General features: G+C 38.6%; 2 protein-coding genes across 2 annotated transcripts; both read left to right on the top strand.

The window, feature by feature from the left end:
• Positions 1–118: 118 nt before the first annotated feature.
• On the top strand, positions 119–517 carry LOC126913491 (transmembrane protein 238-like). The gene has a single exon (XM_050713901.1). It carries the CDS (start codon positions 119–121, stop codon positions 515–517), a length of 399 nt encoding a protein of 132 aa, XP_050569858.1.
• A 5,974-nt stretch (positions 518–6,491) lies between these two features.
• RRN3 (RRN3 homolog, RNA polymerase I transcription factor) lies at positions 6,492–21,362 on the top strand. The gene is made up of 17 exons (XM_035548604.2): positions 6,492–6,664; positions 6,965–7,021; positions 8,077–8,166; positions 8,252–8,381; positions 8,829–8,888; positions 9,844–9,907; positions 10,402–10,471; positions 12,074–12,172; positions 12,789–12,884; positions 13,296–13,431; positions 14,144–14,274; positions 15,446–15,576; positions 16,431–16,615; positions 17,164–17,272; positions 17,724–17,876; positions 19,305–19,392; positions 20,055–21,362. The coding sequence occupies exons 1-17, from the start codon at positions 6,572–6,574 to the stop codon at positions 20,211–20,213; spliced, it is 1,851 nt and encodes a 616-aa protein (XP_035404497.1). The 5' UTR covers positions 6,492–6,571; the 3' UTR covers positions 20,214–21,362.
• Positions 21,363–22,123: the final 761 nt, after the last annotated feature.

The following is a 22,123-nucleotide window of genomic DNA, read 5'->3' as shown; positions in this document are numbered from 1 at the left end:
TTCGCCTCGGCGGGCCGGCAGGTGCGCCTAGAGGAGGCGCGGCCTCGGCGTCCCCCTCAGGTGTGGCGCCGCCTCCGCCTCAGGTGCGGGCGGCCCCGGGCGGCGCCGCTCCCCCGCCATGGCGGCCCCCGGCGGGCTGGGCCGCTGCGTGGCCGCCTTTTGGCTGGCGCTGGCCTTCGACGCGCTGGGCCTGGCGGTGCTGCTGGCCGGGGTGTTCGCCGACGTGTTCTTCGCCGACCTGCTCATCTACGCGGGCGGCATCGGCATCTTCCTCAGCCTCATCTGGTGGGTGTTCTGGTACGCGGGCAACTTAGAGGTGCCTCTGGAGGAGCTGCGCGACGACGTGGGGTTGGCGCCGCCCAAGGGCCGCAGGGACAGCGTGCTGCGGGGGCTGGTGCACGGCCTCAGCCGCCGCCTCTCCTCGGCCTTCGGCTCCGCGCCGCGGACCCGAGCCGCCGCCACCGCCGACCTGGAGCTGAGGGGCCCGCGGGGCCGCCCCGCCGAGCCCGGCAGGTGAGGGGCGGGAGGGCCTCGGCCCCGGGGAGCCGCGGGGGGACATCGCTTGTGTGCGTATAGAGCCCTCAAAAACCCTCCTACCTGAGACTTGCCCTAGAAAGCTCTCCTCCCTTGTTGTTAAAAAGCTCATTATGTGAAAGCACCTGCCCACAGCAGAACAAATCTGAAAAATAATAATCTTGTGGAATCTTACCCGCTTCTGGCAAGTAATAAAAATCTCATGGAATCTTACTCGATCCTGGTAGTAATAGAAATCAAGTGAGGGAAGTGTCCCGAGTTTGGTTAGGCAGGTGTGATACTTCCTGAAGACACTGAAGGATGGAAAGGGCCACTGTGAACACAGCACACATGAGCATGAGGAAGTTGGCATGGGGTCACTCGCTGCAAGGTCTCTCAGGGGCAAGAACCAAGCCGTGTAGTTTGGGACTGGTCCTCATACAGCTCACAGTGTCTGGGAGAAGTAAGTGTGAGGTAACATAGCCATGAGCCACTGCCCACATGAACTCTTGTGAAAAAGATCCCTCTCTAGCAATGTGAAATACTTCTTTCTTGGCAAACAGAAAAAACGGTGAAATGCTGACTTGTATGTAGCTTGGAGGCAGAGTTACAGCTAAAGGTTTGAAACTCATAAATGCTCATAAATTAACTCATAGTTAAACTACTCCTCATTGTGAACCTCAGTCATCTGAAAAAGATGTGCTATATCAAGTCTGCAAAGGAAGTGTTGGAGTCCAACTTCAAAACATAACCAAAGATCATCGAGGCTTTCAAAATATTCCTAGTATGTTCATTAACACAGCATATTTATTTAGGAAGAAAAATATGAGTAATGACTTGACAGTGTCCAAAAAAAAGTCAATTTTTCACTTCACTGTGTAAAATCCTATTCTGAAAGAACTGTGAGACCTACTTTGCACTAACTGCCTGAATTACTTGGGATGCTGAACATCTTATGGTCCTGATTCACTGTCTACAAGGTTATCTTTTTCTGCTGCTCCTTGAAAGTAAATCCTGAAGCAACTTCTGGCTTACAGAAAAGTTCATGTGAAAATTGCCTTCTGTGAAAGCCACAGAATTTCTTGAGAGGAAGTTCTAACAGTAGGGAGATACAACATTGCTTAACAGAAAACTTGTAGAAGGGGGGTATAAGAACAACAGCAATACAACTTAGAAGGTTTCTTACTGCTGCTGTGTAGTTTATTATTAACTATCTGCAACAAGAAATGGGCTGTTGAAAATAAGTCATTCTCCTTCCATTCTCTTTTTAGATTTTGCTGAAATGGGTTTAGAAATGACTGATCAAGATCTACATTTGCAGGAAAGAAATGACATTTGTAAATGAATATGCCTAACACTTTTCATCTAAAGCATATGGGTATTGAGTTGAGTAGATGAGCCGCTATCTCTGTGGATGGTCCTACTTTCAATATGCATATATAGATGTGTGCTTTGCTGTAATAAACTACTAGTAGTGAAAGTTATCCAGTATTTTTAAATATTTTAAATCTTGCACGTTGCTAATTTCAAATCTATGGTTTGTTATTTCCCATGGAGGCAGATATTTAGAGGACTTCATTGTGAGTTCTCTCCCTTGAATAGCAACTTCTAATGCTAGAGTAAACAGACTTCAGTGCAGTTGCCTTAGTAATTGTAATTCAGAAGAAACCAAAACAAGGAGTGTATGAGTTGTGGTACAGATTGTAATATGAACTCCAATTTTAACTTTCAAGGCAAAATACAAAATAACAAATAGTTGCACCTCCAAGATAATTTAGGGGTCTCATTGAAGTAGGTGCATCTGAAATACTTTGTACGTTCTCGTAAGCAACTGTCTGAATTAGATCACCCTTTATTGATAGACCAAATCTTCTGCATATCTGGAGATATTTATGAACTTCACCAAGCAGGTTAAACGTGTTTGGGCAAGTACTGTCAAGAGCAAGGAGGGGAAAAAAAACCATTACCACTTTCCAACCCCACCTTCCCCAAAGGAAAACATGCACAAAAAACCCAAACCACCACAACATACTGGCCATTAGAAGAGCTTCCTGAGACATTACCTTGAGATTTCTCCCAGTATAAAGTCTCAATGTTAAGGAGAAGTGCAAACATCTGGAAATGAACTGTTGCCTTAATAAGGAAGTCTGCTCTTTCCAGAAACTACTTAAGCATTTTTTGTCACTTATGTAACTTTCTGGTTCTTGTGATTACTAATTTTTAAAGCTATTAACGAAATACCACATGCTGTTCTGATTTAGTTTCTTGAAAACTAAGAAAATAAGAAGTAAAAATAAGAAAATAAGTGAGAAGGGTGAGAGTTCTTGAGATATGGAATAAGCTATATTAAAGGAGTAATAAGTAGAGTAAGATCCTTGAGCCTGCAAGGAGAGGCAGAATATAACACATGCTAGAGGACTGTACAGTAATAAATGGTATGGAAAAGTGCATAAGGAATGATTATTTATTACCTCTTCCAAGACGAAGTGGGCATCCACAAGTTGTTGCATGCTATGCAACTGCACCATGTGATTATTTGGCATAAGGTAATGTGGCACTTATAAATTTACAGACTCAAAAAGCTGAAGGAAAAAACAGAAGTGATACAATGATAATATATTTGGCTGGGGAAGACGTGGGGCAGTAAGTGGAAGTTGAGATAATATCTTAAAGAGAGAACATTTGCATGCTGTGATCTTATGTCTCTATCTGACATCCACACGTGGTCACCATTGGAGGTGGGCTAGTGATGTAATTTTTTATTTTTATTTTTAATTTGGGCCCCAACTGGCTGTTAAGCATGTAGAAAAGTACTTTCAAGACTGATTTCAAATAATGGATTTAGAGTTTTATGTGATGATTTGTTTTAAGACTACTTTGGAGTAACCTTTTCTTAATGTGTTATCTTCAGGGTCTGCTGAAAACATGACTGTTAAAGTTACTGCCTTTAAAAGTGGGGAAAGTGCTACAAATTATGGAAAGAGAATTCCCTGCTCAATGCAATAGGATTCTCTCATTCTGGAATAAGTTCTACAACCACTGTGGACTCTGTATAAAGTGGACACACAGAGCTGTATCTCTGCCAAATGCACCTCTTTCAGCGTTGGACTGGATCACTTCTTTTTAACCATTTCAGAATTTAAAATCGGTCTTCTAAGAAGTGAGAACTAAAAAGGAAACAAACCAAATTCACAGAAAAATAACTGCAGTGTGTAATGTAGAAGTATCTTTTGTAATAACCCGGGAATGTTTGGATAAAAAGCTCTTGCACAATGAAAAGCTCTTGCACTGTTTTACCAAGGTCTAGAAGTTGAACTTACTGTGAATTTTTATGATGCCAGTGCAATACTTTTATTTGTAAGGGTGCTTTTAAAATATCTATGTAAAACTGTTGATGCAAGGGTACAAAGGTAGTAGAAGTTGTTTATAGTGTACATAGACAATTTACAGTGTCTCTTGTGAATTTTCATCATTATTTTGGAATAATTTGGAATTTGAAATTTTGTAAGTAGAAAAATAAGAATAGTGATGTTGGTATGCCAATCCTTTCTTCATAGTTGTGTATCATGTAATGTGATGACTTTTAGAGAAGCTTTTTTAATCCAGTGATTATACAAGAATTATTTTTCTAATGCTGAAGCACTAAAAAAACCTACAAAGTCAAAAAAAAAAAAAAAAGAAAAAAACTAATAAGCACAATGATATTTTACAGAATCTTACCAAATTTACATCTAGATGTAATTGAAATTGGGGTTGGGTTGTGTGTGGAAAAATTTATATTAAAGTTAATGATATGTAAAATTTTTGTATGTGAGGAATTCCTGAGTCCCTCTGTTTCTGCACTAATACAAAGAGTTTGAGCCCACCATTAGCAAATACAGGTAGGTCTTACATTTTTAATGCACAATTGGTTTTATACTGCAGCTTATTGAATAGTGGAAGTAGGTTTAAGGAGAGGGCTTACTGAGAATGCTGTGGCTGTACTTCCTTGTGAACTCTCAAATGTCTTTCAGTGTTCTCTTGAAAATTACTGGAGTAACATCGACGCGTATCCCGTGTTTTTAAAATGTTTTCCAAATGCTCTTAATCTTTCAACAAGTTCAGGTAGACCCTAGATTTGAAGGTCTATAATTTTTTTTTTTTTTTTCGGTACTAACTGCAGGTTTTAGGAGTTTTATAGAACTGTTTCCTCCTTTTAGAGGAACTGCAATGCGACACCACTGTTTTATTACAATGGATGGTTTTAAAACAAACAAAAACCCTCCTCCCTAAAACCTACTGATCATTTCAATGTCATTCCTTTTTTTTTTTTCATCTGTTCTGAAAAACCACTTGCTTTTCCTGAATTCCCTGTAGCTCCAACTGTTAAACTGCATTATAAGATGTAATGTCTAGTTGGTTAGTAGGAGCGATAAATTAACCCAAAACTTGCATGGGCAGCACATATATCCAATATCAGATACTCAGTGATTGTTGGGTAGGATGGTGGATAGAATGTTGCCATGTCACCCAAAGTGCATTGGATTCAAATGCTTACAGTTATGAATAGTATGTGTAATTAATTATTAAATATAGGAGTTGGCACACCAGAGAAGAAGGATTATGGTTTTTATAGAGAAGGACTATAATGTTACTAGTGTGATGTGTCTAAACAATGATGTAAAAAGTACTTGCTGTGGAGCAGTGCTAATTATTGTAAGCTATATTGTGGGTTTTGATTTTTTACATTTACTTTTTTAAATGTAAAGTAGTTACTGTTTCATGCAGTTCGTTATTTGTGTTCTAAATAATGAAGGCTAACGCTAAATAGGAACTGGCAGCTCAAACAATTGTTAGCAGTTAAACATTAACAAATATTTAGTGCTATTTTAGTCTCCAGGTATCCTTATCAGTTGTAGCTCGATGCAGCACAAAGTCCATTCAAAGAACTTTCATGCTGGCCATGGCAAAGCAGCTGTACGTGCTTGGGGGTGCTGTCGGTGTGTGAACGTAGTCGCACATCTGAAGCTGGATTTATTCAGCCTTGCAGAGCACATAGGGCTGTTTTTTTTTTTTTTTTTTTTTTTTCAAATGCAGCCAAGATCTCCAGTAACCACAGCTTGGATCTTTGTTATGTGGTTATACAGGAGCCTTTTGTAGCTGGTTACCTGAAACTAGCTCAGCGTGGCACCCTACGTGCCACTTCCTGCAGTGACCGACCGCTAAGGCATTGCGTCACCCTTAATTTATAGCCACATGGAAGGCTACATGCTTGGCCTGGGGCTCTTCAGATGTGGACTGGACCCGAAGAAAGTTTCAGTGCTGTGTGTGCATATATATATATTTCTTTAAATAGGAACATCTCCTCTGTGGAGAAACCAAATGAAAGTTACTCATAAATTCTACAAAAGCTCCAATGGGACTTCTGGGGAGGCAAGCAAGTGGGAGGGAAGTATTAACTACAGGGCAGTGTGTGCAGAGCTGGTGAAGGGGAGTAAGGTCAGCTGCACTCTGGTGCTGCTGCAGGCAGCAGATGGAATCCTAGAATCGCTAAGGTCGGAAAAGCCCTCCAAGCTCATCTGGTCCAACCATCCCCCTACCACCAACGTCACCCACTGAACCATGTCCCTAAGCACCACGTCCAACCTCTCCTTGAACACCCCAAAGGACGGTGACTCCGCCACCTCCCTGGGCAACCCGTCCCAAGGCCTGACTGCTCTTTCTGAGCAGAAACGTCTCCTCGTTTCCAATCTGAACCTCCCCTGGCGGACCCTAAGCCTATTCCCTCTGGTCCTACCGCCCGCCCCGCTCCTCCCGCACCAGCGACGCGGAGCCAGAGCGGCCGCTGCCCTTCTAGCCGCGCCTCTCTATGGTGGTGGGGAGGAGCGGTGCCCGCTTCCGGCGGGACGCGGGGCCCTTTCCGGCGGCGTGTGGCAGCGGGCGGCGGGGCCGCTCCCGGGGCCGGGCCGGGACAGGAGCGGGCAGCGGTGGGGCCGCCCCTGCCGGCCGCTCGGGGCCGGGCAGCGCTCGGGACCGGCCCCCTCGGCCCCCCCGGCCCCCCGGGCGCGGTGCCGCGGCCATGCTGCGGGGGGACGAGTTTCTGAGCTCGCCGCCCAGGAAGGCGGTGCGCTTCGGGGGCACCCTGCCCGACATCCTGCTCAAGTACGGCCAGGTGAGCCTTCGGGAAGGGGCCTTCGGAGGGACGGCCCCGCGGGTTAGCCCCAGCGGTGCCCCGGGCGGAGGGGAAGCACGGCGACCACGGCGCTGTCTGCAGAGAGAGTGGCACAAACGGCCCGTCAGCTTCAGCTCCTCCTCGGGCCGATGTGCTGCTGCCGCCTCCCTTCGTGGGCTTCCCCTCGTGTTCGCCTTCTTTGTGTTGCTGTTAAGCAGCGTTAGGCTGCTTAGGTATGTTAGCGGCACGTGTGGGTTTTGTCAGAAGGGTAATGTTCTTTATTTATCTTTCCCCTGCTAGGGTGACACCACCGATTATGAGTTGTTAAAGCACCAGCTGTCAGACCCAGACATAAAGGTAAGTCGTGTCAGTGCGGAGCTCTGATGATTTAATGCTCAGCAGTCTGAATGTCACCTGTCAGACAGGTCGTGCTGGTGTCACCAAATCCTTTGCTTTAAACATTTAGCAGCATTTAACAGCTTTTTGCTTTGTGGAAACTATCAGAATTATCTCTGAATGAAAACCAGCAACTGTTGATTTATACATACATCCTGTATGCAGAATCTTGATAAGTGATGCCTCATGCTTACTGACTTTAGAGTGAGAAACTTTGTTTTGTGATGGATGGGGTCTTCCTTTCTTCCAGGTATCCTCCTTCTAGGTCAGTGATGTTTGTCTGCAGATCACTAACCGTGGTTATGTCAAACCATGGCTACTGACTTGCAGTGCCTTTAAGCTGTGTCAGTTATTACCTCCCGTTCTCACTGAAAGCATGGTTAATTAAGTATTAAGATGCATATGTATTTAGCAGTTAAAATAGTAGTTCCAGGTATGTTCCTTATAGCTGTGAATACCCGCCATGTTTGCTGCCCTTTTTCCATTTTGTTTTCTCTTTCAATCAAACTACAGAGTCCAGAGTGCTGCAGGAAGCATAATGTTATATTAAGTTCCTTTTCTTTTTAAAGAGGACATTTTGTAAAGTTGTATTGTTTTTAGCAGGCCTTTTGGGGAGTACAAGCAAATTCAGTGTACAATTTTCTGTGTAGATTTGTTACTGTTTCAATATATCTCTTACTTCAAAACTTGAATGGCTCTTTGCTTAAACTAAGAACAAAAAAAAATGGATTCTGAGTCTGTCCAAGTGAGTTTTGCATGCCTTGCTCAGCTTGTAACTTAAGCCTTCCAGGCAGGCTGTTGGTTTAGGAGTTGATAGGCATTTATTCTTTCATTCAAGAATATCATTGGTGAGTGCACTAATTTAGTTCAAGAAATCCCTTTTATATTTATTGTAAATAATTTCTATTTACAGTCTTAATCTTTGACTTGTAGTTTTATAGTTGTTGCTATTAAAAATGGTTTGATCATATTGTTTATTGAAATAGATGCTTTTTTTTTTTCCTGCTTATTTTTAGGATGCCCAGATCATTAATTGGCTGCATGAATTTCGAGCTTCTGTCACCTACTTGACCAAGGACTTTGAGCAACTGGTCAGCCTTTTGCTGGTAAGTATCTCTTTATTCTATGGGAAGATTAAGAGCTTAGTGCTCAAAACATCCGTTTGACATCTTGGTCTTTAATTGCTTTCAGAAGCTGCCGTGGTTGAGAAGAAGCCGAGAGGTAGTGGAAGAATACCTGGGTTTTCTTGGCAATCTGGTGTCAGCACAAACTGTCCATCTTAGGCCATGCCTCCGCATGATTGTATCCCAGTTTGTTCCCCGTAAGTTATTTTTCTCTTCATCTTCTTTGCTTGCTTATTAAAATGTCTCTTTCTTAGCTAAATTCTGTATAGTATATATCACAATCTATTGTTTTTTTCCATTTATTAATTTGAATGGCGGAATTGTGACAGACCCTTTTCTGTACCTACATTTCAGAAATCATGTTCTGAGGGGCAATTAGATTTATAGCGCACCCCATTTGTGAAGATGTTTAGACGAGGAATGAACTATATAATGCTTTTACTACTGAAAAGGGAAAGCTGAGATGATGGTCATGTCAGATATTCTTAAGAACCTCCTGGTTCTCTGAATCTTTTTGACTGTTATTTTAAAAACTCTTGTGGATAATTTTGGTGCTTTAGTTGTCCAGTGTACTTTGATTTGGCATTGAAACTGCTACCTGTAAGACTTGTACAGTTTTCTAATAATGGTCTCATTTTTGGTAGCTCGAATAACCATCAGAGAAGATGATGTGGATATTTCAGATTCTGATGATGATGATGAAAGTGAGTATAAAGGAAGTAAGGCTTGTGTATGCTATCATAAAACATTTAGTGAAGAGGTATACATTGCATGTTGCTCCATTTTTACAAAATTAATTTGTTGGAGTTGATATAAAGCATGAAGGAAACATGACATCCTTAAATTCCTTGTACTTGAGTTAGTGGTGTGGTGACCCAGTCCTTGGTACTTCCAAAATACTGTTCCTTGTAGAGCATTTGTAGGAATATGGCTGGATGTGTAGGAAAACATTCCTAGTCCTAGGTTGTTTCAAAACCAAAGAAAAGTTAGGAGTTACTTTGTTTTAATTTTATTTATCTCAATAAAACTAGCTAGGTTGGGGGATTCTTGAGTGTTGTTGTGTCTGTGCTAATTCAGTTGATATAAATAACAAAAATGCCACGTAATTAGTGCATTTATTGATTAGGCAAACACATAACTAAATGTCTTTCAAGAATTTCGTGAGTTCATGTTTTGAAAGCTGGAATAAATATCAGTTCTGCTTGTGAAGAGCCAATTACTATTCTGGTGTTCACCTGTAACGTTACCCTTAGAGAAGCCTAAGTAGTTGTTTGACTTGTGCAAAAATGAAGCATAATCTTTAGATAGATTTTATCTAATTTTAGACTTGGATTTGACATTTTGTAAATATTTCTGTAATGTGGGATACATTTTGGATTTCAAAGTTTAGCTTCTGTATAAGACAGCATAGCAACAATATCTGGTTTGGTGGCAGCGAATTCAGAGTATATTCTGATACCATGAATGTTATTTGGAGTTAATATTCATAATTATTTTAGTAGTAAGGCAATTCAACTTTATTTTAAAAAAAAAAAAAGCAAATGCAATTTTCTTTGTTTTTTCTAAAATATTTAATTGATATGAACTGTTTTTGCTGGTTCCTGAGTTGGTTTTCTGCAACCCAATGGATAACAGTACTTTTTTTTTTTCTTTCTCTAGACCTTTCTGAAAACTTTAATACATGCCATAGAGCACTGCAAACTGTTGTAAGATATGTTCCTTCGTAAGTATTTAATTCCTAGGTTTCATACGCACTTTCCTTACAGCTACAAAACTGAAGATTTTTTTTTCTCCTAATTGGTAGTACAATAATTAATTTCATTGTGTGACTTTTTTTAATATTCACTAAATGGTATAACGTTCTGTCCAATCATTATGAAATTTCCATAGGCATCAGCAGCTAGCTGAGAATCCTTTTAATTTGAATGGGAATAGGAAGTAGGGAAAGTCATGTTTATAGCAACATAATTGAAGTAGCTTTTAACAAGCCAACAGTGAAAGTTTGCTGCTTATTGTCTGTTTTATGATTCTTACAAAAACAGATTTTATACAATTAGTTACCTTAAAATAAGGTTACCGTGAAGTAAGTGAATAAGCTTATTCCAGATAATAAGATGTTCCAATTATTATTGTCTTTAGAGTGCTGGAGCTTCAGTATTTGCTGTCATGATAACAACCTGTACCTTTTTTTCTTTCTTTTTTTTTTCTTCTGTGCAGAACACTGCAATTTCTTATGCCAATACTTGTAGAAAGCTTTCCTTTCATTAATAAATCAGAAAGAACTCTGGTAAGAGCCATGAACGTTATTTTTGTTTGTTTGATCGTTTGCTTTTTAAAGTATGACAATTGATTTGGAGGTATTTAATAGAAATTTTTTAGTGTATTGCTTAAAAATCGTGGTTTTTTTTATGTTTATGTCCATGTGTGGGTTTAGTAAAAGGTTGTCCAAACATACTTAAGTTTCTTGTGCATAGGCATTATGCCGGTCTTTAATGAGATAACTGCATATCTTTTTCCACAGGATTGCATTCTTAATCAATGCACAAGATGGACCTGTTTGGCGATGAATCTCAGGGTTGTATAGTAAGGAGACGGTAGGCTACCTGTCTCATTTATTGTAAAAATGGAAAGCATTCATCAGAACAACAGGGGATTTGATAAGCAGACAGAAAGCAGTGGGTGATGTAGGTGAAATCCAATTTGCCAGTAGAGTAGGGTATTAAAATGTTTTATTACATCTCTAGTACGATGCTCTTATGTCATAGAAAACAAGCTGGAATCTTTTAACAGGTTACTGCTCTTGTATGGTACTTATATTTATTCTTTCCAACTTGGTATGTTGGCATTTTCTTTTACAGAAGGGCAGAGCCCTGCTCTACCAGCTAAGGTCGGTTGGAGCTGTGTTTTGAACCTTACAAGCACTGGGGAAAAAGAAAGAAAAAAAGTTGTTTGTATATGTTGCTAGACTTTTTTTTTTTTTTTTTTTTTAATAACTCTGGATATTGGATCCCTATCTGTAAAATGAGGTGGATAGTAGTTCTCAAAAGGTGTTATGGGAATAACTTATTTAAGCAGTTCAGCGAGGAGCATGTTGTGAAGAAATTAAAAACTGTGTTTTCAGGGCAGGGTTTGAGTGGAGTATAATTAAAGTATGGTCCATGCATTGTTGTTAAATCTCTTCAGTTTATAGATTTTCGGTAAACTAGCTCTGTCCATTTTATGCACTGAGCCAGATGGCCTGTGGAAAAATCATATGTCCTTGTGTAATTAAAGGTTGTGTTATAATGCATATTCACAAAGAGACTATGGTGTACTTAAATGTGTTAGCTTGACAGTTTTGCTATATGAAAGTTGCAGTGTTGTCATTTGTACATGTCTGTGTGAGCATGTGCACACTCAAAGAACTTGTTTATTAATTTGTTTGAATTATAATCAGAATGACTGTGAGAGCACTTACCTGTAGAATTTAGAAGTGTCTTTTTATTCTAATAACCTAAACCAAAGATTTCTTAGTCTTACTTCAAACAGTGCTACTAGATCTGATTCGAGAAATAGTGAGGAATGTGCTTGTTTTCATTTTCTTGGGGGAAGTTTAGGGACAAATGAATGTAGAAATGAATAACTCTTACAGAATATTTATACTCATTCTGTCTGGAGATACTTGGAAAAATTAGCATGGAAATAGTAGATTAAGAAGTTAATGATAACACAGCTTAACAATTGTAAGTTGGTGTCTGGTTTATATGTTAATTTATTGTAGACTGAATACAGTCTGTCTTAACCTATATCTGTCTCTTTAAATGACAAAGTGAGAAATGTATTTAAAAATCCTTGGCAGAAGGGATTTCGGTTAACATTATTATAGCTATCTCTTAATTTTGTGTTATAGGAATGTTACGTACATAACCTGCTACGAGTTACAGTGTACCTTCCAACACTGAGGCTTCAGATTCTGGAGCTTATTGTTGAAAAACTGTTGAAGTTGGATGTAAGTTTGTTCTATATCACCTTTTAAGAAAGCTTGGTGTTAAAATTCACGGAGTAGAAAATACTCTTCAGCATTAAGTTCAACAAAAAGTTATGTTCTAGTACTGCTTGTGGTCATCAGTATAAAACCAACCAGATATATACTTAATTCCCAGTCTTACGATGTTACTACACCTGAGAGTTAATTGTATGATGTGTACTGTGCCACAACTGAAACAACTTTTTCGTAGTGATCAATGTTAATGGATGGAGAATGTGCGGTTGATGTGTTTTACTATCCCTCTGAAACAAAGGGATTTGTAGTCTTAAAAAGAGACAGAAGGGATAGCATTGTAAATGATTAAGGCTTTTAATTTTGGAGAACCTCAGCATATCCTGAGTATATGTCTGAACCTCAGCATATGTCCAATTTATGGGGAAAGCTTATATTCTGGAGGCAGTTCAGAGTGTGCGTGCATTGCATGCGTATCATTCCCTTTTAAAATGTTAATTTAGTCAAGGTCAAGATCTAGCCTAGAAGTTATTAGTGTTGCCTTTTCTTTTATATAGATAATACAAGAAGGTTTCCTGTTGCTGTTATAGTCTTATAAAATTTAATTTCTTGTTTGCAACTGTAGGTTAGTACTCCACAGCAAGATATTGAGGATGCTGAAGAAGCTGCTAATAACTCTGATAGTGGGGAAAAATCTGCAGAGGAGGGACTTTTTGACATGGTTGGTTATCTTGTTCTACTCCAAATTTTTCAGTTTTGAGGTGTCTCTGTACTAAGCATAGGAATACATTATTGCTTTATTGTTGCTGCAGTACAAACAGGAAAAAGTGAAACATCTTCAAACCTTAACGGCATTCTCTAGGTGTTGAATTTATTTATGTAAATATCCAGCATATACACAGTGGATCAATTTCTTTATGTAAAAACACAAGCAGCTATATATAAATCTTATTAAAGAATTTGTGCTAATTGACTTAGTTTGCAAAAATTTGCTTATACTAAGCAAACTATACAAACAAACAAAAAAACCCCTTCAGCACAAACATAGAAATTTGGTTTAACTTTTCCTGTAATTGCTGTCTTTGTGATACTGTATGTGTAAAAGGTGCATGACTGCCATTTTATCAAACAGGAGGAAGATGAAGAAAGAAAAGGAAACAAAGTTGTCTCTTCCAGTAGTGAGAGAATGGCCCATCCGCTTGCGGAGCGGCTTGATATTTTGATGACCATCCTGTTTTCCTATATTAAAGATGTTTGCCATGTGGATGGTAAGAACACATGAGCACTGAATTTGTTGTTCTGCTAACAAGTGAGAAAAACTTCAAGAGGAATTCTTGCTTTCTGCTGCTGCCACAAGATAGAGCCCTCATTCTTCAGTGGTAAAATTCTGCTGTTGGCACATTCCTGTCTTTGACCACAGTTTTACTGGCTGAGGATGCAAAGGTTCATTTATGACATTAGTCTTCAGTTGGAGACATTTTGGTTATATAAATAGGACACTAAATCCGAGCTGTAGCATTACAAGGAGTGGAAGGATAAATAGTTTTTTAGTTAAATAGGCATTTACTAAGGGGTTGAATGTGTTAGATTTACTGTTTTAGAATAATATTTAGCAAAATTTTGCTTTATTGTCTTCACATTAGTCATGTAGTTTATTTTTTAGCGTTTTCTTCTGGCTCCTCCAAATTAGCACATTATTGCAAAGTTTGCATGTCTGCCAGTATTATATATGTGCAATCATGCAGATATTCTTCATATATACCAATGTAAATACTAGTAGAACTGAAGTCCTGGAAGGTCTTACTGAAAACATTTTTGTTTTAGATGCCAAATAAGCCTAGAAGTTAGTTTGGTAGTGGATTTTCTTGTTTTTTGTTTTTGTTTTTTTTTAACATGTCTCTTGCTGGTTCAGAAAGATACAAATGTCAGTTTCACAACACCGGGAAAAAACTTGAAATGGCTTTTTTTGTTGTTGTGTAGGCAAGCTTGATATCAACAAGACAAAGGATTTGTATCGGGACCTGGTTTCTGTTTTTGACAAGCTCATTTTACCAACTCATGCTTCATGTCATGTGCAGTATTTCATGTTTTACATCTGTAGCTTTAAATTGGTGAGTAGAAACTGTTTTTAAAATTGTCTTCTGTTATTTCTGCATCCTTATTTTGCCTTTTCTACAAAAATAAGTTGGTTTCTGCTGTAATTCTACCATTACCTTACGTTTTGGCTGAAGATACATCAGGATTCATTAGTATCTTTACTTTCCTTCCCTTCGCTGTTACTTGCTTTTTCAAGCTTTCCATTATATCTCTGGTCTTGCCATGCTCTTTGTAAACAGCAAATAGCTCAAATCTAATCCACTGTAAAGGAACTTGGTTAATAGACATCTTTTACAGGAATCAATTGGACTCTTGAACCTGAGGCACAGTGCTCTAGTAAATTTTTTCAGTATCCCAAAACTATCTTAAAGATACTGACTTCAGTTTGGAATTTGTATATTCAGTTTCTTCAATTTGGAATTTGTATCTATTGTTTGTTTCCTCCCTCCACTTTCCCATCTCTTAAGCAAAATACTACTTGTTCTATTACCATTTTAAAGTAAGAACAACCATGCTTGTTGCACAAGAGTAGCTAAGGATCTAATTAAGCTAATGCCTGGCTTTTGGCAGTGGTGAATAATGTATGTATTGAAAGAGTACTGGAATGGGGCAACCATATTATGGTGCTTTGCAAGAATGCCCTCTCAGCCTCCAGCAATAGCCCAGTAACTTCCTGAGCCAAAGCGATGTTCCTTGGTGGTAATGGCAGATGATGGACAGATTCAAGGGGGAAAGTACCTCATTGCTTTTTGTAGTGATGTGAATTTTTGGTATCATGAACTTCCTGTGGCAAAAAGTTCCAGAATATAACTGTTTAAAGTGAAGAATCACTCCTTTTATTTCTAAATTCACCTTCCTGTAATTTTCATTGGATGCCCTTCTGCTACAAGAGATGGTGAACAGTTGCTTCCTGTTTAACACCTTAATGCTCTTGTTTTTAAAGACTTCTCGTGTATTTATTCCACACTCTGTCCTAAATTTCAGGTTCCGTTCACGTTTTTACAACTAAATACAGAAAAAGACACAGAAAATAACATTCTTCCACCATTGAGAGTATGTACTTACAGTGATGGAGGGATTCTTTTTATGGTTTGCTTATGGGAATTGTGGGAATTGAATGTTAGGAATCTATTACTCAGTGTTATCAGCATAACAGCTCATGATTTCTATGTATCTTGTTTCCAGGGTTTGGCTGAGGCATTTTTAGACCATCTTTGGAAAAAACTGCATGATCCAAACAATCCTTCAGTGATCAGGCAAACCGCTGGCAGCTATATTGGCAGCTTTTTGGCAAGAGCTAAGTTTATTCCAGTTGTGTAAGTTGTTTTGATATATGAGTAGAACCAAACAATTTATGATAAACGCTGAGGTTAAGTACAGAATTCATGGAACGTGCATCCAGTGTTAGTTTTCTATTCACATAGTTTTGCCAGTAAACCAATATTGATAGTCTCGTTTGTCTTGTCCACAATAATATTTCAGTATTGTCTTGAATTTTCCAGGAAGGTGTTGTATTTCCAGGATGCAGGCTAATGTTTGCTAGAATTCGTTTCTTGCTGTTTAAGGCTTCACTTACCAAGAAATACTGAGCATGGGTAGGTTATGTTGTCTTCAGGCAGAGTCATGGATGCTCAGTATATCTGATACTCAGAAGCAGATTTTTTTACTGGCCTTTGTTAAGCATTTTACGTAGATTCTGAGACAGGGAAGTTGTGTCTGAGTATCTTGATACATATGGGATTCAAGTACTTCAGCAAATGAGTGAAAATGTTGTCTTTCCTATGTACACATTGTGTATTTTTATGCTGTTCAAAGTGTGAGCTCAGTGGCTTTAATGTTAACTTGGTATTGCAATTGTTGGACATTGGAGGCATATCTGTCTGTATGGCTCATGGCCCAAGATTTTTATTGTTTACTGTGCACGTCAAATGCAGCGTGCGTTCACGGATTCATCTCTTCTGGCATCTTGTGCTTTCACTGTTTAGAGATTTCAGTGTTGATATATTGTTTCATTTCCTGCTGAGGTAAAGGAGAAAGTCCATAACAGAAGCTGCTTTTTCCAGTGAGATTTTTCTTACTGATGTTTTTATAACCACTGAGCTCTTTGAATACTTGTTTAATGTCTTCCCTTGCAGATGCTATTTTTACACGTTGTTTTTCTCCATTATAGTACAGTAAAAGCATGCTTGGATCTGCTGGTTAATTGGATGCATAAATACATTGATAATCAGGATACAGGGGCTAATGCTTACTGTGATGTAGCTCTCCATGGGCCATTTTATTCTACATGTCAGGCAGCATTCTATACGCTTATTTTCCGTCACAAGCAGCTTTTGGATGGAAATTTAAGGAAAGGTGAGTGTATTAGGTTTGAAGGGCATTGGCATTAATTTGTAAGTTTAACTCTTTTTTTTTTTTTAACAGTCAATTCAATCAAGTATCTGGTGGCAAATTTACATTATACTCTAAATGAAGTAAGATGGCTTATACACCTGGGCTACAAAGCTAAATGATCCTTTTTTTTTTTCTTCACTGTTGAAAACAGTGCAAATAACTCCTCAGCATAGATTTCTGGCCCCACTTACTGAGCATGTTTGAATTTGAGCTGTATAAAACTAGTGTGAGCTTCAGTTAATAATCTGTTATAGTCCATAATGGTGCTATCTCCGTCAGTCCCTGTGTAAGTGTAGTGTCTTTGTTGGAAGGGTCCCTCAGCTGTGGCAGCTTTTCTGATCAATAAGCCATGGGGTAGATCTCTACTGTAAGAGTGAGCCTTAGTATCTGCTTTTGTGGTCTTGTGCAGAGTGCAGGCTGGTAAGACTGTAAATTCTTAGAAATAATGCTAAGCTTAGATGATAAATAACCTGTATATAATATGTTTATCAATTGTTCTTATTTTGAAGGTCTGTCATATCTGCAGAGTTTAAATTTTGAGCGCATTGTCATGTGTCAACTAAACCCTCTGAAGATATGTATACCCTCTGTTGTGAACTTGTTTGCTGCTATTACAAGGTACCTATACATTTATTTCAGTTTCAGGTAGATACAGATTTGAGTGTGTATGTATAATAACAGCACAGTTATTTTAGAATGTGGGTTTTGTTAGGATAGTATTGAGTATTATCCAAGAGAACTTGTATAAGATTCCCCATATTCGGGGTGGGATAAGTTTATTTCTGGTTCAGTTTCAAAGAAATCCTACGGTATTATAGAACCCTTTCATTGTTTTGTATTGGTGCCGGTATGGTTCTACTTGGAGTGAAGTCTTCAGGAATGCTGAGGAAAAGAATAGACTCTTACATGCGTTCTTCTGGTGACTGCCTTGAAAACCCCTAATACCAGTTGCAAAATAGATAGTGATGTTTATGTTTATTAAAAATAACTTTTGTATTTCAATGCCATCTGAAATACTTGCTTTCTACGCGCTAGAAATGTTTAACTTTCCTTTATTGCCTTTTTAAAGGAAATACCAGTTGGTGTTCTGCTACACAATTATTGAGAGGAACAACAGGCAGTTCATACCAGTTGTTCGGAGTGGGACTGGGGGTGACCTTGTGCAGACATGCACTAACCCACTTGACAGTTTCTTCCCCTTTGATCCCTACGTGCTCAAAAGGTATAGTTTAAAAATACACAATTCCTTTCTGTCTTGTAGAAAACAACAAACTGAAAGTTGTAAGAAACTTTTAGGTTCCCACAGATCACTTTCTTCCCTGAGCTTTAGTACTTCTCTTGTGGCATATCTCAACCAGAGACTGTCAAGAGATTTTAATAGAAATTTACCCCTACTGGGGTGTAAAGTGATGAAGAAGGAACAGAACCTATTTTCCTGGATGGAAATACCATAATGTTAGCCTAATGCATGTTTTGTTGGAGCAGTTGTAGTAGTGTGTCTTCCTTTTGTTCTATTTTGCTTTGCTTTGTGTTTTTTGTGTGTGCTTTGGTTTTTTGTTTTAAACTTGAGCATAGGGATTCTTGATTGGAGACTTCATCTTATTTAAGTAGCTTGATTTTTTTAATGAATAGTGGATTATTTCTGGTTTTCCAAATGTCTAGCACTGGGATTCTGTTGTGGTTTAACCCGGCCAGCAGCTAAGCACCACACAGCTGTTAGCTCACCCTTCCCCCTCCCTCTCTGAGATGGGGAAGAGAAACGGGAAAATGTGGGTTGAGATAGAGACAGTTTATTAAGACAGGATAATAATAATAATAATGATAATATACTACTAATAATAATGTGTACAAACAAGTGATGCACAATGCAATTGCTCATGACCTGCTGACTGATGCCCAGCCTATCCCTGAGCAGCCCCACCCCGGCTAGCCACCCCTATATACTGTTTAGCATGACGCCAGATGGTATGGAATACCCCTTTGGCCAGTTGGGGTCAGCTGTCCTGGGTCTGTCACCTCCCAGCTCCTGCTGCACCCCCAGCCTGCCTGCTCGCAGGACAGAGCGAGAAGCTGAAAAGTCCTTGGCTTGGTGTAAGCACTGCTCTGCAACAATTAAAACATCAGCATGTTATCAGCGCTCTTCTCATCCTAATCCAAAACATAGCACCCTACCAGCTGTCAGGAGGAAAATTAACCTTATCCTAGTTGAAACCAGGACAGATGCTTTAATTACTTTAATGTTATGAGAGCAATGTTCTTTTTGTTGTCTTTGGAAAGAAAGCTGTTTCCATAGAAGGAAGACCTTTCTTAGAAGTACATGTGCTTAAAAGAAGCCATACAAAACTATCAGTTAAAAAAATGGAAGAAAATTATGCGTAATTGAGAGGATAGTGTAGCTATTAAAAATACTCACTTAGGAGACCTGATTGTAGCCGAACTCCTCAAGCAAATATTTTAAATTTATATTTATCAGCAAAATGAAGTTATTCATGGGATTAGTTGGGGATTGTATAGAGCTTTAATAGCTTGTAAAATACTAAAGAAGGCTATCAAAATTCCAAGCATTTTGCACTGTATTATTAAAATGAAAAAAAACATACTACTTTTACTGAATAAATTAACTTGTACTGTGTTTTAATTCTGCTTTCAGATCAAAGAAGACTATTGATCCTTTTTATCAGTTCTGGGAAGAGCTGAGTGCTGAAGATCTTGAGAATCTGAAGAAACCCATTAAAAGGGTAATCTTTCCTGATCAAAATGTAGTTCAGCTTTTGCAAAATCTCTGTCAGCTGCTTCTATTGCAGGATTTTTTTGATATTTTTTTGAGAGTATAAGCATAATAAACATTTATGAGAAAGTGACTTAGATAAAGGAAGCTTTAGGGATTGATCCAGCCTTGCTTTGAGAATAGTTTTCCCCTCTGCAGAAGAAGTTTGTCTGGTGGCACTGGAAAATACACTTTGTAGGTATGGTTTAGTATTTCATAGTGAGAGATTCTCTTGCCATTCCAACTAGTTATGACAATTGTAATACGACCCAAGTCTTATTATGTCCTTCCACTGCTCCTATGTAGCTTGTTTATTACTTACCTTCTTGCAGAATGTCTACTCTTTGTCAGTTTTTTGTTCAAGTCCTTAGAACTGCGTGTTTTATATTCCTTTCTGTGATAACATGTAAAACAGTGATAACTTGTACAAATCTACAAAGCCATAACATATTTTTGGGTGTGTTTTGTTAACTGATAACTTCGTAATTTTGATTAGCAGATTTGATTGCTGCAACATTTCAGATTTTATTTTAGAAATACCCTTTTTGGTCTTAGCACTCATTACTTCTGTCAAATCTTAATAGAGACGTGCAGTATCTTTCTGCTCTCATTGTTCATTTTACATTTATGCAGGGTACTTCTGAAGATGAAGATGATGACTTTTTGAAAGGAGAAACTCCTCAAAATGATAGTGTGGTTGAAATTGCTCCAAATTCTTATGAGTCAAATACCCGGAGCCCAGTGAGCAGCATCGGCTCTCCTCCAGACTCTTATGTGCAATACCCACACTGACCTGGATAACCAACCAGAAGTGAAAAGGTTGAAAATTGTGTGCAATTTTTTTGCTCATAAAGAGACTTGAGCTCAACTTTCCAAACTGGCTAATGTTCAAGTAACTACATTTAAGAAAAATTGTTATTTCTTCATCATCAAATTTCTACAGATGTTATGATAAATTCATATATTGTTAGAAAAGCCTAGAGAATAAATAGGGTGATAATTTACAAATTTCACATTGAAATGTTTTTTATGACTTACCGAGGGTTTTTTATAGGTTTTCTTGACTTTTTAAAAACTTTCATTTACTAATGTTTCTCTGTGAGGTTTTATGTATCGGGGGTGAAATTCTGGTCTTTACTCCTTTTGATTTCTGTGGGACCAGAAGTACACTGTCAGTATTTAAACTGTTCTCTGATGACTTTTTTTAGTTGGTTTCAATTAATGGTATGGTCCTGTGATAGGGAAGCCATGAACTGACTCTTAATAGTGATTCTTTTGCACACATCTCTAAGCTTTTCCTATCTGTAGAGCAGTATTTTGTAAAGCCCCTTGATAGTGGTACATGTATTCAGATGGTAAGCATTATTGCTGCGTAAAAACGTAACTGACACACATTTTTTTCAGCTGTTCAGGCATGTAGAATGGTCAGGCATGTAGAGTGGTGATTATTGGAAGTGTTGAAAATGGGAGTAGCTGGATGTATGATTTGTAGATAGTTTTCTTTGAGGTGCTTGAGAAGCACTCTGAAACAGGTATTTATTTTCAGGATTTGAATTTTACATGTGAATGTTGAAAATACCAAAACTCAAACATACAAAAAAACCAACCAAACAAAAAAAAACACCCATATCCCTAATAGAAAGGAATTGATGGTGTCAGTGGTGTCATTGTATTGTCCGTGTGTCAGTGAAGAGTTTCTCTGTACAGGCTTCTTATATTTTCCATGATTGCTGGCTTTTAGATGTGAGAAAGAATATAAAAAGTAGAAAAAAATGTTATTTGTGTAACATTTAGTTGAAAATTTCATGCCCGTTGGACTAAATTCTTTATAGCTGCCCAACTTCATTCATCTGCCCTTCTTTAGAGTCTGAACTTGTAGGCTTTCAAGGCAATGTATTTATTCAGAGCCAATAAAGACTGATACAAACGGTGCCAATTCCATACATTTGAAAACATCTCTTTATGTAACTAAATATCTCTGTGCACTCTAGCTTCGCAAAAGTTGGGATGTTTGTTCTGACAGACTGAAAATGAGTTTCAGGGATGATACTGTAAAATTTGTTGGTAGGATCTGTTCATCATTGGATAAGTTGGGGCTTAGCTTTTGTTTTTAATTTTAGTCTTCTTTACTGTCTTTCCTGAGCAATAAACAATTTCCATCTGAAATAATTGTATCTCTCCTGGCATAGAAGAACCCTTCTCACAGCACCGACAGGGAAAATGTCCTCTGAATTCTGCTTTTTTCTGTTCACTTTTATGTCTTCAGTAATCATAGGATGGCTTGGGTTGGAATGGACCTTAAAGCTCATCTAACTCCAATGTAGTCAGTCACGTAGGAAATGAGGCTGTGTAAAACCTCACAAGTTGTGATATCAGGTATGTGGTTTAGGAGTTTCCATGTCTCATTTAAGAGCTAAAACAGAATAAGGAAAGGCATCCCTGACATGAAATGTCTGCACATTTGTAATGTTACATTGAACTGTCTACTAAGTTGCATAGTCAACTTCAGTATACCAAAGGGTCTTGTTTAAAACAAAAATTGAGTTAGAAGAGATCATAGAAACACCAGGGAGTTCCTGTGGCAGATTTGGTTTGCTTCATGTAACTGCAGCCAGGAGTGTTGGTAGGTGCTGGCGTTTTGCTAAAGAGTTCTGTAGCTGCTGTTATTACACTGAGAGGATTGCTGGTTCAGAGATGGAAAT

Source organism: Cygnus atratus, chromosome 15, assembly GCF_013377495.2.
Source record: "Cygnus atratus isolate AKBS03 ecotype Queensland, Australia chromosome 15, CAtr_DNAZoo_HiC_assembly, whole genome shotgun sequence".
Classification (NCBI taxonomy): domain Eukaryota; kingdom Metazoa; phylum Chordata; class Aves; order Anseriformes; family Anatidae; genus Cygnus; species Cygnus atratus.
The sequence above is the reverse complement of the archived record's forward strand: the minus strand, read 5'-3'. Positions and strand labels throughout refer to the sequence as shown.

Bases quoted from the DNA above. Each gene is read 5' to 3' on its own strand.
- LOC126913491 (XM_050713901.1), top strand. From the start codon at position 119: ATGGCGGCCCCCGGCGGGCTGGGCCGCTGCGTGGCCGCCTTTTGGCTG.
- RRN3 (XM_035548604.2), top strand. From the start codon at position 6,572: ATGCTGCGGGGGGACGAGTTTCTGAGCTCGCCGCCCAGGAAGGCGGTG. The intron at 7,022-8,076 runs GTAAGTCGTGTC...GCTTATTTTTAG, and splicing joins TGTCAGACCCAGACATAAAG to GATGCCCAGATCATTAATTG. The intron at 8,167-8,251 runs GTAAGTATCTCT...AATTGCTTTCAG, and splicing joins AACTGGTCAGCCTTTTGCTG to AAGCTGCCGTGGTTGAGAAG.